At 34.7% G+C, this 17,233-nt stretch overlaps 1 protein-coding gene across 1 annotated transcript; it reads left to right on the top strand.

The window, feature by feature from the left end:
- The first annotated feature begins 310 nt into the window (after nt 1-310).
- Nucleotides 311-16,059, top strand: LOC126814562 (uncharacterized). The gene is made up of 7 exons (XM_050539812.2): nt 311-490; nt 3,333-3,429; nt 7,527-7,596; nt 11,123-11,216; nt 11,393-11,422; nt 12,285-12,410; nt 13,522-16,059. Exons 1-7 carry the CDS (start codon nt 427-429, stop codon nt 13,701-13,703), a joined length of 663 nt encoding a protein of 220 aa, XP_050395769.1. The 5' UTR covers nt 311-426; the 3' UTR covers nt 13,704-16,059.
- The last annotated feature ends 1,174 nt before the right edge of the window (nt 16,060-17,233 follow it).

Genomic DNA, 17,233 nt, shown 5'->3' with positions numbered 1-17,233 from the left:
CGACATTTCTCCCTTTCTCATGCAACTCTTCTATTTCCAGGGAACGCTTTTCACACGTTACAGCTTTCCCAGAGAAACCGAGCGAGAGTCAAAATAACCGAGTCACAAGAAAAGTCACGTGACACTAAGCTATTTCACACACACACACACACTAACAAACCATTATATTATCTATGGTCTAAGAAAGCTTGAGATTTACATGTAATTATAAACCATACATTTAGAAATTCACGTTATTAAATATTAGGCTACCTAGGATAGAAATCCGACATATTTTACGAAACTAAACAAAAACATAAAAATGCTGACTTTGAATAACTTTCGGGCCAAAGGTTAAGGTAATATTGAGAGATTTGGGTTAAATCAGACTATTCCGTCTTTGGTGTCCTAATTTTGCATTTTAATCAGCAACCTTGACCAGCCTAAATGTCAATTGGTGAACAGAATATGAAATCCTTGGAGGCCAAGGTGGTGGTGTTAGGATCACAAGGTACAGACTATTTATTTTAACCTACCCCAGTAAATAATAATGGGGATTCCTTAGCTTTGTAAAATTGTTTTTCCCCATCCCATCCATATATTTTCAGTCTTTGTTGTAGAATTTTGTTTGTTTGTTTACTTCTAGACTTTAGGTAAAATTAGGGTTATTTCTAAATTCGACTATGTTTTATCAGTTTGGGTGTTATATTCAGTTATAAATAAAGGCAAATTTGGCATGTTAAAATTAAGAAAATGAAATTGATTATATTATACTAAGATATTGCCATTGAACTGATCTGACAATGCCTTGTGGCGTGGTTGTAAGTTTAAAGTTAGGCCTACTAGTAATATATAATGCCAGTTACATCATTATTATATAGTATATATAGATGTATGATAAATCTATATTTTTGTATGACTCACTGTAGGCTATCGTAAATGGTATGTTCCATGGTAAAATGAACCATCCAATACGTACATGTAGGGCCTACATGAATTAATTAAAAGATGAAATGCATGGTAATTATTGAAAAACTGCGAGTATGAAGAGATAAACAATTTTCAGATTGTGATAGAACCTTCATGATTAATATCAGTTAGGCCTAATATATAGACAAAGCAGATCTTTTTTGGCTTTAACATTTTCAAATGTTACATTTATAAATATGACAAACCCATAATTAAACTATTATTTAGACATTTATTAACATGAGTATGACAAATAATCAGCTCTCTAGATCTTTGGATGGCAGAAATTTAAATGGGACTTAGATTTTAAATATCCATGAGATTTGGAAATTTAATAACGATAAAATGGACACTCAAGGGTAAGTCTCAGTTGTCAAGTACCGTTGGCATTGCTACGATAATGAAATATCTACACTATTTCTTCAAACAATCTTAACATCGCTTAAAATAAATAAATTTGAATGAAATTTTTATCATTTTTCATTATCTATTTTTGAACTATTATAGCAAGAACATCAAGCTCTTTATCTAAATCATACACATTGCATCTTTAAAGTTCAACAGAATTTTCAGATACGTCCACATCCAGTTTTTACTCGTTGCAAGAAAACCTCTGCTTTATACGTTACCAGTAACTTATAATTTAAACAAGTGTATGTGACACATGATGAATAATAATTAATTATGATTCATCTGATATCCATATGATTAAAGACGTACTACTGTACCATCAAATTAGAAGTAGATTCATTTTTAAAAATTTCAATTAATCAATATATAGGTACATGTATTAAAAAGAGGGGATCACGGTGGCTAAGTAGGTAAGACGCTAGCTCGCTAGCCTGGAGGTTGGGTGTTCGATTCATGCATTGGCCGAGAAAGTTCATCCAGATTTTCCGGCGTGGTTCTCCCTTGTCAGTGATGCATGATGGAGGACCTGACAAGGACAACTGTCTAGTCATTTGGATGGGACAAAAAATCGAGGTCCTGTGTACACATTGGGGTGCCCGTAAAAGATCCCTTGACAATTGAAATTTTTTATAAGAGTAGGCCGTAGTGCCACTGTCCGGGCAAAATTTCCCTCATAGCACACTCTATGGCGTATGCCCATCTTCATTGGCCCAGTTTGGAGCAGAACAGTAGGACGTTAAACCCCATTACCTTTCATTCCATTTGTATTAAAAAGATTTGATAAGCATGAAGAAAAGTTTAAAATTACTAAAGTACAATGAATAAATAATCCTTTAATTTTAGATCAAGTGCTACATGTATCTCTACAGTATTATGTAAATGTATGGGTTAATATTAGTTAAACATTGCATAATTGTTTTATAAGAATATAACACGAGCTAGTAATTATTTATGATAGCTAATCTAATATATATGTGTAATATGATATGATGATACGGGACATTTAGATAATATACCTACACATAGATATATATGTAGGCCTATGTAATATGTGTCATGTTATTAAAATATCTGTTAGTCGATGACATTTTATGATCCCCCATTTTTATATGCCCACATTGCAATGTAATTAAACACAATATAACTAAAAAAAATCCATATTTTTCTTCCATGTTTCATTAATAAATGTACTGATGTCTGCACAGACGAAGATACAAAATGGCTGGAAGCTTATGTTATCGATACTCAAATGACAAGAGTTATCCATGATCTGCCTGAAATTGATATGAATAGTTCATAAGATGAAGAATCCATTGATTTTCAAAAATTTGTGTTAATTACTTTTTCTGAATTTCTAAAATTTATATATTGCATTGTTCAGACTTGTAAGTCCTAATTCAGACTACAGAAATTAAGAGTCTTATTGAATTTCAACAATTTATGTGACTTTTTCTTCAAAAGTTACTGTCTTTGCTCACTTTGTAAACAACTGTGAATACTCTAATGAAAGTCATAATATGATCTACTTTAAATCTATGTTGGTTCGATTACATGTGTTACAATGAATAACAATTACCTAGGTATGTTGTTGCTTGGAGTTGGATGATGCATATTTTAATTTAGATAAATATTTGTTCAAATGAGTTGGGAAAAGGCAGATTGTTTAGGTATTTAACACTTAAAGATTATTTTGTAGTGCATTGCACCATGAAGGGATATGGCAGCGATAGCTTAGAAAGGTACATTTGCTCCTATTCATTCAAAGGATTTAAACAAATGATGGATAGATTATTAATATATTGATAGAACTTAAACAGGCATAATCTTTTACTGGGTACATCCAAGCAACCCTCTTTATCTATTATAATACTGCTTGTCTCTTTTAATACTTGAAATGAAAAATGTTTTATTGTATGTATGGTTTTTTTTTATTGATTTTCTAATCTAATTAATTGAAATTCTGTATATTTCAGGTGTAGGTAAGACTAGTGTAGTAATACGATATGTTGGTGGAATGTTTAGTAAAGCTGTCAGTCCCACTATAGGAGCCTCTTTTTTTACCTATAAATTGTAAGTATAAACAAGCCAACAGTGAGGCTGATGTCCCCCGCCGAAATAGGAAAATAATTAGAGGATACATATAAATTTATCACAAATTATCTTTTACAAAGTATTGAACAATCAAACAGTATATCTTTACTTATAGTCTAACAATCAAAGTAGGAGAGTTATTGTTTTCCAAAGTCTCGACCAATCAAATTGCGTATCGCTCTGCTTACCCTGAGCAGAAAATGCTCATTATCAAACTTAGTCAAGGTGTTACTGTAATGAAACTATACACCAAGTTTCATCAATCTCACTTAATTAGAACTAAAGTTATCGTGTCCCAAAGCATCAACCAATCAAATTGCTTATCTCTGCTTACCCTAAGCGGAAAATGCTCATCTTCGAACTCCATCAAGGCATTGACCTAATCAACACATACACCAAGTTTGAACATTCTAGCTCAATTAGGAAGAGAGTTATCGTGCCCCAAAGTATCAACCAATCAAATTGCTTATCTCTGCTTACCCTAAGCGGAAAATGCTCATCTTCGAACTCCATCAAGGCATTGACCTAATAAACACATACACCAAGTTTGAACATTCTAGCTCAATTAAAAGTTATCGTGTCCCAAAGCATCAACCAATCAAATTGCTTATCTCTGCTTACCCTAAGCGGAAAATGCTCATCTTCGAACTCCATCAAGGCATTGACCTAATCAACACATACACCAAGTTTGAACATTCTAGCCCAATTAGGAAGAGAGTTATCGTGTCCCAAAGCATCAACCAATCAAATTGCTTATATCTGCTTACCCTAAGCGGAAAATGCTCATCTTCGAACTCCATCAAGGCATTGACCTAATAAACACATACACCAAGTTTGAACATTCTAGCTCAATTAGGAAGAGAGTTATTGTGTCCCAAAAAGTGTGACGGACAGACAGACGGACGGACAGACAGACAGACGGACGAACCCATTTTAATAGTCCCCTGCTTTCTTCGAAAGGCGGGGGACAATAAATAGAGAAATGAGTGATTTTGTTATTTTGACATTCTGGGATTGTGTTGGACATGATGACACTTTTAATTTGTAACCTTTGGCATTTTAGTTTATGGGTGATCAGATTTTTGAGTTATCCTGATAATGGGATTTAGGTTAGGTGTTGGGACAATTGCGATTCTGTTTTTCGAAAGAAATATATCATTTTGATCTTTATTTAGGCTCAGACAAAGCAATATTCAGAAAATATTGATGCAGTAAATAACACACACATAAAAACAATGTCTATCATAATAATCATATGGAATTTATATTCAAGAAGAGTTTGTAATAGTCAGACAAATTTAGCTGGTCCTTTAATAATTTTGGAGCACCGTTAGACATACATGTAGCCAAAGATTCATTATGAACCATTTGATATATCAGTGAGTAAAATTGTTTTAGAATTTGTTCAATTGTTGATTAGAATTAAATGAGCAAAAAAAGATATTTTCTTCCCCCAATGATTTGGTTTTCGGTGGACATATTACAGGGGCTAACAAATCCTCATCTCTATGTTTTTAAAATATTGTAATAAATATTTTTGTAGTGTTGTTACTCCTCTATTAACAGTCTATAAAATTACTATACTAATGAATGATATGTAATGCACCATTTTAAGCCTCTGACAGACATTTCTAGTGGTGGGGTACCCCTGACAGAGCTATGTAATTGCCAGACATTTGTAGTGATGGAGTATCCCTGCCAAGAGTTATCTAATATTTAGACCAAAGCTAGGCTAGATTAGCTCAAATCTGTACCACCTAAAACAGCTTTGCAGTTGTTCAGTACCACCACAGGAGTCATGAATGACCACTGCCAGACAGTTTGTGCGGTGGGTTACCCCTAACAGACACGCCCCAAAATGCCACGCCCCCAACTAGGCTAGCTTCGCAAGCACTGTTCCTGTGTTCTAAAAAATTAGATTTTTAGCCAGGATGCCTAGGATACTAATACCTAGCACGTATGGGGGTCGTGTTATTTTGGGCGTGTCTGTTAGGATAAACCCACTGCACAAACTGTCTGGCAGTGGTCATTCATGAACAACTCCAAAGCTGTACTGTTGTACTGAACAACTCCAAAGCTGTTTTAGGTGGTACAGATTTGAGCTAATCTAGTCTAGCTTTGGTTTGGAAATTAGATAACTCTTGTCAGGGATACTCCATCACTACAAATGTCTGGCAATTACATAGCTCTGTCAGGGGTACCCCACCACTAGAAATGACTGTCAGTGTTTTTGTAATACCTGAAGATGTACGGTACATTGCTGTGCGATTTTCATGTGGTACACTTTTGAGCTAATCTAGACTAGTTGGGGGGCATGGCATTTTGGGCCAGGAATACCACACCCACCACCAGAAACCCGGCAGACTTACATTCTGATGATACCAGATATACATATACTATTCAAAAAAAGTAGGGGATATTTGATTTTGGGGGCATAATACTAAAATATGCAAATGACTACGAAAAAAGTCACTATAGAACCTAACAGAAGAAACATTTCCAGTTACATGTGACGTCCAAACGCACCAATAGCTACCGCATGGAATGCAGGTGATGCTTGGGATCATCATGGGGGTCCAACCCAAGATTTGCACGACTCTGACTTTGAATGTTACAGTCATTGTGGCATTGAATTCCAGGGTGGAAACATCAGTTTAATTGTTTTAGTGACCAGAAAACAAATTTTGATATGCGTCGGCTTACCCAAAATGAAAGGTTACATGCCCTTGGCATGCTACAGATCGGCACAACACAGGCGGTTGTGGCGCGGACGATGAATGTTTCTCAGTCTGTCATAAGCAGGCTATGGTCCAGATACCGTGATACACAATCTGTACAGGACAGACCACGCTCAGGTCGACCAAGGGCGACAACTCAAGCCCAGGATCGATTTATCCATACCTTGGCCTTGAGAAATCGTGTCATCACAGCAAATCAGATCAGCGCTCGTCTTCAAACAGACACTGGTGTGAGAGTGAGTGGCCAGACGATTCGGAATCGACTGCATAGGGGTCACCTTCGCGCCCGACGTCCTCGCGTGATCCCTTGTTTGAGAGATCATCACATTCAGGCAAGACGTCGTTGGTGTAGGGATTGTCAACACTGGGATAATCGACGCTGGAGCAATGTGATGTTTTCAGATGAGTCAAGGTTCACTGTTGATTTTTTGGACAGACGTAGGAGGGTGTGGCGTCGTCGAAACGAGCGCTTCCAAGACGTTAACGTCATCAGACATGATCGATTTGGGGGTGGTTCTGTTATGGTGTGGGGAGGCATCACTGTTGCTGGAAGAACGGCTTTACATGTTGTTGCACGGCGTGTTACAGGCCAGTACTACCGGGACAACATCTTGGCAGTCCATGTTGTGCCGTTCGCACGACGTCATGGCCGCCGTTTCATCTTCCAGGATGACAACGCAAGATGTCACAGGGCCAGGATCGTTACAGGTTACCTCCAACAACAGAACATCACCACATTACCTTGGCCAGCACTGAGTCCCGACCTCTCCCCCATCGAGCATGTCTGGGACATGCTTGGACAGAGGTTACGTCAACGTCAACAACGTCCTGCCAATGTCCAAGAACTTGCTGCTGCGTTGCAACAGGAATGGGACAATCTGGACCAAAATGACCTTAGACGTCTCATTAGGAGTATGCCACGTCGGATCAATGCTTGTTTGGCAAACAGAGGAGGATTTACCCGTTACTGACTTGGTTGTGATGCTGTGGTAACTTTGCTGTTTGACCCCGGGTATCATTTTACCCTTATAATGGTCAGTCTGTGCCTTACTTAGTCTAACGATCATTTGGAATAAATCGATGAATGTGAACTTCATTTCATTTTGTCATTTGTTTCTTCGTCAGTTTCATTAGGTGACTTTAATAACACTTAAAAATCAAATATCCCCTACTTTTTTTTAATAGTATACATTGATACCATATAGGAGAAAATTGGTACACTTTTCAGCGAGGTTAACCCCCTGGGCTCCTGCTCACGAAAGTGAAATGTATTTAGTATTCAGACATATTTGTTCTTGTTAAAATCTAATATAGATGTTAATACATTGTATATTACAGAAATTTAGATAGTTATCGTGTCAAGTTACAAGTATGGGATACTGCTGGTCAAGAAAGATTCAGATCTATGGTAAGATATTTTTTGTAGGAAATAATTTACCGTAACATGTATATCATTTACATGCAATCAATTAATGAACAGTTGTAACCTCATTACATCATGTACTGTGGTGACCTAGTATTGCAAACTTTCAAATAGAGTTTCTACAGTCCTTGAATTATTAATACTTTTTGTCCCCCGCCTTTTGAAGAAAGCAGGGGACTATTAAAATGGGTTTGTCCGCCTGTCTGTCGGTCTGTCCGTCACACTTTTTGGGACACAATAACTCTCGTTCTAATAGAGGTAGAATGTTCAAACTTGGTGTAGGTGTTTATTAGGTCAATGCCTTGATGTTGTTCAAAGATGAGCATTTTCTGCTTAAAGTTTAAGCAGAGATAAGCAATTTGATTAGTTGATGCTTTGGGACACGAAAACTTAAGTTCTAATTAAGTGAGAGTGATGAAATTCGGCCTATAGTTTCATTACATCAGTACCTTGACTAAGTTCAATAATAAGCATTTTATGCTCAGGGTAAGCAGAGCTATAAGCAATTTGATTGGTTGAGACTTCGAAACACCATAACACTCCTTCGAATTGAGGTAGAATGTTCAAAATTGGTGTAGGCGTGGATTGGGTGAATGCCTTGATGCGAGTTCAAAGATGAGCATTTTCTGCATAGGGTAAGGAGAGATAAGGAATTTTATTGGTTGATGCTTTGGGACACAATAGCTTTGGTTATAATTAAGTGAGAGTGATGAAACTTGGTGTTGGTTTCATCACATCAATACCTTGACTAAGTTCGATAATGAGCATTTTCGGCTCAGGGTAAGCAAAGCGATAAGCAATTTGATTGGTCAAGACTTTGGAGCTCGACAACTTTTATTCTAATTGAGTGATAGTGGTGAAACTTTGTGTATAGTTTTATTGGATAAGAGCAATGAAACTCTGAGTATACATGTAGATTCATTATATCAATACATTGACTAAGTTCGATGATGATACTTTTCTGCTTAGGCTAAGTAGCAATAAGCAATTTGATTGGTCAAGACTTTGGAACATAACAATTCTGCTTTTAATTGAGATATAGATGTTCATTAGGCGAATGTCTTGACTGTGTTCAATGATTAATATTTTTCGTTAAAGCTAAGCAGAGTTAAGCAATTTCTTTGGTCGATGCTTTGGGACAAGATAACTTTGATTCTAACTGATGGAGAGTGATGAAACTTAGTGTATAGTTTCACACACTACCAGGTTTTATAATGAACATTTTATGCTTAGACTAAGCGTATATAATCAGTTTGATTACTCAATACTTTTGAAAAAGATAAATGTGCAATTAATTAATTATAATATGTGTCAACATTTTTTTTTTTCATTTCGCGGGAGACATCAGCCTCACTGTTGGCTTGTTTAAATTACATACCCACTTGAGTATATCTTTTGCACACTGGTGGGATTTACATATTAGGTCAGATTTATTCCTTTGGTTGATTTTGTATTACTTTAGGAAGATCGACCTCTATGAAAATAGCCACTCTTGAACGACTAAGAATTAAATTGACTGGTCAAAAGTAAACAAAGAGGAAGGGGGACCCTTTAGGACTACATGTATATCTTTTCATTAATGCCATCAGTTGCCAATGTTCTTAAAATGTGAATCCATATGAATTAATGGGCTTTTCTAGTGGCATCATTTTTGCCATTATCTGGATGTGCCATTTGCTTCAGTCCTCATAGACTATATAAAGAGGGCAACCACACATCCTTATTTAAGCCTGAAGAGTTTGAACTGAAAGAAACTTGTCGCTTCTTGAGAGAAATCTGGGAAGGCTTTTCGCCAACTTACAGTTATTTTTTCCTTGACTGGTCAAGTCATAATGTGAATTTCAGTCATTACTGAAAATTCTGTCAAAGAAATGATTTCTACTTACTTGTCCACTTGATAAAAAAAGGACAAAAACAGATCTAGTTTGTATATTAACAGGAGATCAGGCCAGCGTAATCACAAAGATACAACAGTCACACCAATACTCATGCCTTTTACATAGTAAATCCTACTTCTTTTTTAATTAAACATGACCACCCAAGGAATTCAGAGAGTACATCACCAGTTGATGGATTTATAAAACCATCTTTGACTTTATTTCATTAACAAATGTCTATTTCTTTATTTTTGGCATTAATTTAATCCATAGTTTAATAGATCTGCCATACAGTCTCCAGTTTCTTAAGGACAGCCCCTTCATGTGTATCATATATTCACATTTTTTACACAGTTAATACCAGTTTATTGATAGTTACAGTACAGTATTTTATGCACATATTATTCAGTCAAGCAGAAGGCAAAAAGAAAATGATTCTTTGATGTGAAAACTAAAAACAGGAAATGCATTATATTTAATACATAAAAATAATATGTTGAGGCACACCCAACTTTCTACATTGTTTTGATATATAGATTCATAAATGTTCAGATTTAGTATGGTGATCAAGATGGGAGAATGCATATTAATTCTATTTGATGCTTGCTGGGATTCTTTGACTAGTGATAAGTAAAAACCTTGTGAATAAGCCATTTGATGAATTTTTAGGAAAAATCCCATAGATTGTGGATTTAAGGGGGGGGGGGGGCGATAAGTAAAGGCCCCTGCGAGACAAAGTATGCAGCCCTAAGCAATAACAAAATCCAAAATAATCATAATATGACATGAACTGTATGTCAACTTGCATAAAAAAACTGTTTTCCAGTGAGATAACGACCGCCGAACAGCTATATAGGCAATACGATCCGTTTTGTTGACATTCATTGTGGGGTGGAATTGTGGATCGCGCCCTTGATTTGTAACCGCCCCCCCCCCCCACCATTCACACCATCTAGACCTGCTACTGACACCAGTCATTGAAACTGTGTAGTAAACACTCTACATGCAAAATGTTTTCTTTATAAATGCTGTTTTCCTGTTCATATTGTCAACAACTTCCGATAGTACTGTCTGAGTTATGACCCTTGATCATTTCGAAAAAAATATGGATGCTCAAGACGCTAAAGTTATCAATTGATTGACTTAAAATGTATAACCATATTTTATGTTCATAGTTCATGAGATTAAGAATCTAAGAAGCCTGTTGATTTTCGATAATTACTGTCAAAGTTACTACCCTTGATCCCTTTAAAAAATCTTCTGAACCCTCTAGATTTTTGTTTATTTGTAGAGTTATCTCCTTGAATCCTTGGAAACATTCTACAGGTTGAGGATAATTGCTTTCCAAACTTGTTTGGATTGTAATGCTATTAATAGTTATATGTACATGAACAAGGATGAATCCCATTGACATTCAGTGTCAAACATAAATTACTTACAAAGTTATTTCCCCATATTATAGAAATCATAGAAACGTACAAATTATCACCCTTCAAGAAGAAAATGTTGCTGATTGTCCGAGTTCTGAGTCGTATGTCAGTTATTGTCAAGTTTATGCCCTTGTCATTTTCAAAAAATGGTTAAATAAGCTTTCATTGACTGTCAAAGTCTGACAATTATAATATTTTTTACAGGCCCCAATGTATTACAGGAAAGCTAATGCAGCTATGTTGTTATATGATATCACTTGCACTGATAGTTTTTATGATGTTAAAGATTGGGTAAAAGGTAAGTGAAATTTTTTTTATATATCTTGAAAACATATTTTCAACATTGCAGCAATGACATTAATTAATTTGACACAATAGGTTTGATAAGTTAAAAATGATCTCATTGTAAAATATATGTAGTTATAAGCTTAAGTATAAAGTACTAAGTTATTATAATTTGATTATGTGTTTCAGAGTTAAAGAAAAATGTTGATACACCAATAGGTAAGATATTTAAAGAATTATTTTAAGAAATTTAACATGATACGGCCCAGTATTCCAGAATGTAAAGTAAATACATATTTTCAGACCACACACAGTAAAAAAAAATTTTTTTAACTTGGCCAGAAATGATTAAAATCAATCAATCAAATGTAAGTTATGGCCATTTAAAGTTCAAACTTCTTTTTGTTGATTTTACCCTGCCATCTTTATTTTCTTGTAATCATCTGTTGCCATCTGCTCTCTAACGCATTTCTTGTCCACAAACTTTGAAACCACAATGGCATCAAACCTAGATTTTTTGTTTTAGATTATTATCTAAAGAATAATGAGAAATGTCTATAGGCCTTTTGCATAATTGTGTCTTTAAGATTTTTGCACAGATACCTCAATTATTCATGTGATTGTGAATGCATTTTCAGTCTTCAGTCAGGTTTCATCTGTGATTATCATGTTTTTGACAGTACAGGCAAAAGAGAAGTGGATACATATTACTATCAATTTGTGGAAAGCAGATGCAGTGCTTAAAACTAATATAAGATAAAACTTAACACACCCTTTAATTTGAAAAATGCCTAGGCGAGCTTATCATATTTTAGGAGAGTACTATACAAGTTTCACCTTTTCTGTTGTCTACTATTACCACACTGCTTTGCTAGCTTATGAATTGGGTTGAAAAATTGTAGTACATACTGTTTAGACACTGACTGTTAAGAAAAACTGAAGAATAATGAAGTACTCTTTGGTCAGATTTTATCAGCTAGGGAAATTGATGAGATAAGGATATCTATTGTTTTGATCCCTCTGCTTTTTTCTTAGAAGATTTATGGTAAGCATTTATTAATGTTTTAATTTGATATTACAGTTATGTGTCTACTTGGTAATAAAAGTGATTTAGATAGTGGAAGAAAGGTGTCTATCGAAGATGCAGAAGAATATGCTAAATCTATAGGAGCTTTATTTTATGAAGTATCAGCTCTAAAAAATACAGGTAATTTTAATAGTGTCCTCTTATTCCAATCTGGGTTAATAATAAAAAGATAATCAGTTAATTGAGGTATTATTACTTGTATGGTAGAAAGCTTAAAAGCTTAACCAGCATGACTCATGTTTAATTATATAGCTACCTAAATATTGTTTTTTTCTGATCTGTAACAACCTTCCTTATTAAGAGCACGATATACATGTAGTCATTTATTTGATATCAGTAATAAAAAATAAACCCTCAGGTAATTAAAAAGTAAATTCTGTGGACAATGTTTTGTGTTTAATGCACAATTTCTTCAAAAGATAGTCAAAGATTGGCTGATGAGATGTTATCCATTGATCTTATGAATTTAATAGTGTTAAGAAATTAGGAAAACTCTCAGTGTTTTACTCTTAGTAAGACCAGTTAAAGAAATAATACAAGTAGAAACAATGCAGATATTGCTGAATATAAAATATAGAATAAACCATACTTAAATACAACATAGACCCCTACAACATAGACAAATACAACATAGACAAATACTAATACTACATAGACAAATACTAAAACTACATAGACAAATACAAAATACAACACAGACAAATATAAAGACAATGTAGACAAATAGTGTGTCATGTCAAAGTTAATAAAATGAAATGGGGTTTAACATCCTACTTTTCTGCACCAACTGGGCTAATGAAGACCGGCTTGTGTACAGTGCTGAGGGAAATTTTGCCCAAACAGTTGTGCTACAGACTTCTCTTATTTTAAATTCCAGACGTTGAGGGTTCTTTTATGTGCATGTCAATGTGTAGACGGTATCTCGTTTTTTCGTCCCATCCAAATAACAAGACATTGTCCTTGCCAGGTTCTCAATTCTGGACCACTGACGGTGATTAAATCTGTTAGTTATGTGAACTGAACAACTCACTACTCATTCCATGTATATCACCAGCTACTGTACAAAAACTGGACAGATGGAATATTTCAGTAAGTCCTTTTGTAAAAATTTACAAAGTTTTTGAAGAGTTGTAGACTAATGGCTTGAAGTGGAAGCCATGCTAGTTGGTACTGAAATCAAAATAAACAAATTCCAGTCAATATATCATATGGATTTCCTTGTGTTTTTCAGGAATTGAGGATGCCTTTTTACATGTGGCCAAGGAACTCATTAAATTATATGAAACTAACCCTGAGGCAGGTTTTCATGTGCCGGAACAAAACACATCTTCAGACATTTTTGGCTCAAATGAACCAATGAAACTTCAAGAGACTAATGAACCAGTACAAAAACAGAAAGAATGTGGTTGTTGATATTTTGATTCTGTGATATTGACAAGTAAAATAACCATGAGTTACATTGTAAACCACATTTTGTCATCAACATGCCTTCAATCATACAAGTGTGTATGTACAGTATAATATGGTCTCTGTAGAGGAAGGTGACAGTAATGTGCCAATGGATATATTATAGTCTTTCTTTCAACAAACCGTCTCTTATTTTTATATGCATTTCATAGTACATAAAGATTATAAAAAAAAATATTTTGTAAGTGTTCAATAAATATCATCCACATGTCCTATTTAAGTCTAAGTGGCCCATTACACTAAGCAACATATAATAAGTAAAATTGTACAAAATATTTTCTTTCTCTGAAATAGCTTGAGTAGAAATTGTTGAATTCATAGGCTTGGAGCGTGCTCTGAACTGAATGAGAAGAGGAAGGTTCATATCCAAAAGAAACAAAATTGTGAGGTATTCTCCTGATCCAAAACTTTATAGTAGCCTTTCACTAATTAGTGTCAATAAATGTTGGTATTCATAGGGGTATCATATTTGCTTTGTATAATTGCCATGAATGTACCTTGATTTCTAGGAATCATTATCCAAGGTACCATCTATGGAAGAATAGCCACTTGCATTTTTTAAGAGATTACTATTTTTATTTGAACTGTACATTTTTGATATGGCAGCTGTATGTGAGTAATAAACCATTTCTCATTAAATCCATCACAATTTTCTCTAAGATATCAAACTATAAATTTAAATTGGCATCATTTCAATTCTAAAGTTATAGTAAATGTATACATGTATTAGAAACTAAATTAATCAAATTAAATACAATATATTTTTTCCTGATTGAGGTTACTTTAATAAAAAAATGTTCTGGTAAATGATATTAAATTACAACATCATACTCTTTGTTATTTCTTCATTTGTTCTAACACTATTGTATATAGAAGATTAAAAGCTATCTTTACTTTGTTGTGGGTTATGGAGGTAATTTCATTACATATTAGACTTACGAGTCAAAAAATTCAAAACTATGGCTATGAGAGCAACAAAAAGATGTTGTTGAAGTAATTGTAATCTATAATTTATTGTGTCCTGCATATATCTTGTTCAAATATTAAATATCTTTGAAAAAGGTGGTGACCTTATGGATGTGTAAAACCCATTTTTCTCTCTTATAGATTATTGCTTTTAATGTCTTTAAGTTTGTACAAATTAGTGATACATGTACAGTTTGAAATCTACTTAATTTCATTGTATAAATGAATATGTTTATCATTGATGTACATATCTAATTTATCAAATTGACCCATATAGCTTATCTATGATTAATTTATTACTATTAAGCATGATACATACATGTAAGAAAATATAGAATATAGTCATGGTTTTTGACCTGAGGCAAATAGGGTATGTTCCATTGTCCTTGTTTTTATATAATTCTGAAAGTTATTTTATCACATACAGTGTGCTGGGGCTGATGGTCATACATATATGACAGGGTTATTTTATTCTTTTTACAAAAGGCACCTTTAAATTAAAGTTGTTTCTTTTTTTCTAACATAAAAAGCAGATATTACTATTTTGCTCATTATGAAATATTTATATATATATGCACAGACTTTGTTATTATTTTATGATTAATAAACTGACGAAATGACAGTTTTTGTGTGCATGGAGAACCTCAATATAATGTTTACTTGTAGAAATGGAAAGTTTTTTTACCTATATTATTATTAATACTATTTATACTATTATTTTATGTTTACAATTAATTAAACATCAGGAAATAAATTAAAGATTTCACTCTTCAAACAGGTTATTGAAATTCTTTGGAAATTGAGATGTTACAGAAAAGTTGTGTATCTGCTTAATTTTAATAAATTTGTTAAAAGTTGCATTATGTAAGAGATAAATGCAGGTCTTTTTTCTGGCTTCATTTATTAACATTTACATTTATTAACATGACAAACCCAAAATTAGATCTTTGGGCCATCAGATGGTTTCGATTTTAAGTAGATTAGAACACAGTGGCTATTTAAGAGTTTAACGATAAAATAGATAATCAAGACTTAATCTTGATTGTCAAGTACTGTTGCTATGAATATCGAAAAACTATGCCACATTTTGTGAAAACTTCAAACACTCATTACTTCACTCACAATAAAGTAATTTGACTGGAATTTTCAATATATTCATTTTTCATTATCTATTTTTGAACTATTATGGCAAGAATGGCCAGCTCTTTATCTAAATCTTACATAATGCATCTTTAATTACTTTAATTTTAATAAATTATATTTTCGTTTTATATATAATTTTGTTTATTATTACCAGTACATGTAAATAAATGTAAATAAAAATAATATTAAAGAACTAAGGTTACCCAAGTTTACCCAATCTTTCAGATTATATATACTGAGCGTCATGGAAAACGCATCACTTTTTTTTCCCAAATATTTTATTACTAGGTGGTTTTGTATGTATAATATTATGCAATACTATGAACTATTGTTTCACACAATGCTCCCAAACGCAAAAAAAATCGGCCCATGTGCACAAAAAAAAATTGCATGAGATGCACATGAAAAACCCAATATTCACGTGCAGCATTGTGTGTGAGCCCTTTAAAAGCATGTTTTCAACTTAATGTGCAGTACATGAACTGTGAAAGGTCAATCTGTCGTAATTTGTTGTTGGACGTGTGAAGGAATCGAGCTAGAGATGCCGAGACTTACTGAAAATCAACGGAATGAAGCCATGGGAATGTCCAGGGCTGGCATGTCTACACGTACTATTGCCAGACACTTTAATTGTCATCAGTCCACTATTGTAAGGTTGGTGGAACGTGTTCGAGTTACTGGATCAACACGTGACCGTCAAAGTCCTGGTCCACAACGCGTTACAACCCAGGCTCAAGACCGCTACATCCGGGTCACTCATCTGCGTGACAGATTCCGCCCAGCGACTCGAACAGGTGCAGCAGTCGTCGGAAGACAAGGACCAGTAAGTGCCAACACCGTAAGACGTCGTCTAAGAGAAGTAGGACTCCGTGCACGACGACCTTATGTTGGAGCTATCCTCAGGGATCATCACCGTCGGCGGCGTTTGATATGGACTCAAGGACACCAGACATGGAGAAGAGTAGACTGGCAAAGTGTGCTCTTCAGTGATGAGAGTCACTTTCATCTTTATCACGCTGATGGCCGTCAACGTGTGTGGAGACGTCTTGGGGAACGTCTTGCAGACTGCTGCGTCTTCGAAACGAATCGATGGGGTGGGGGAAGTGTAATGGTGTGGGGAGGCTTCACATTTCATCACCGGACCGCCCTACACATTTGCAGGGGTCGCGTTAATGCTATAGCCTACCGTGATGATGTCTTGCAACCAATTGTTGTTCCGATGTTTCGAGCGCACCCACAACTTCAGCACTTCCAACAGGATAATGCACGTACGCATACTGCCCGTTTTAGTAACAACAACATCAATGTCTTGGACTGACTAGCCATGTCTCCGGACATGGCACCGATAGAACATGTCTGGGATGAGA

Source organism: Patella vulgata, chromosome 3, assembly GCF_932274485.2.
Source record: "Patella vulgata chromosome 3, xgPatVulg1.2, whole genome shotgun sequence".
Classification (NCBI taxonomy): Eukaryota; Metazoa; Mollusca; class Gastropoda; family Patellidae; genus Patella; species Patella vulgata.
Note: the sequence above shows the minus strand (reverse complement) of the source record. Positions and strands in the feature narration are given on the sequence as shown.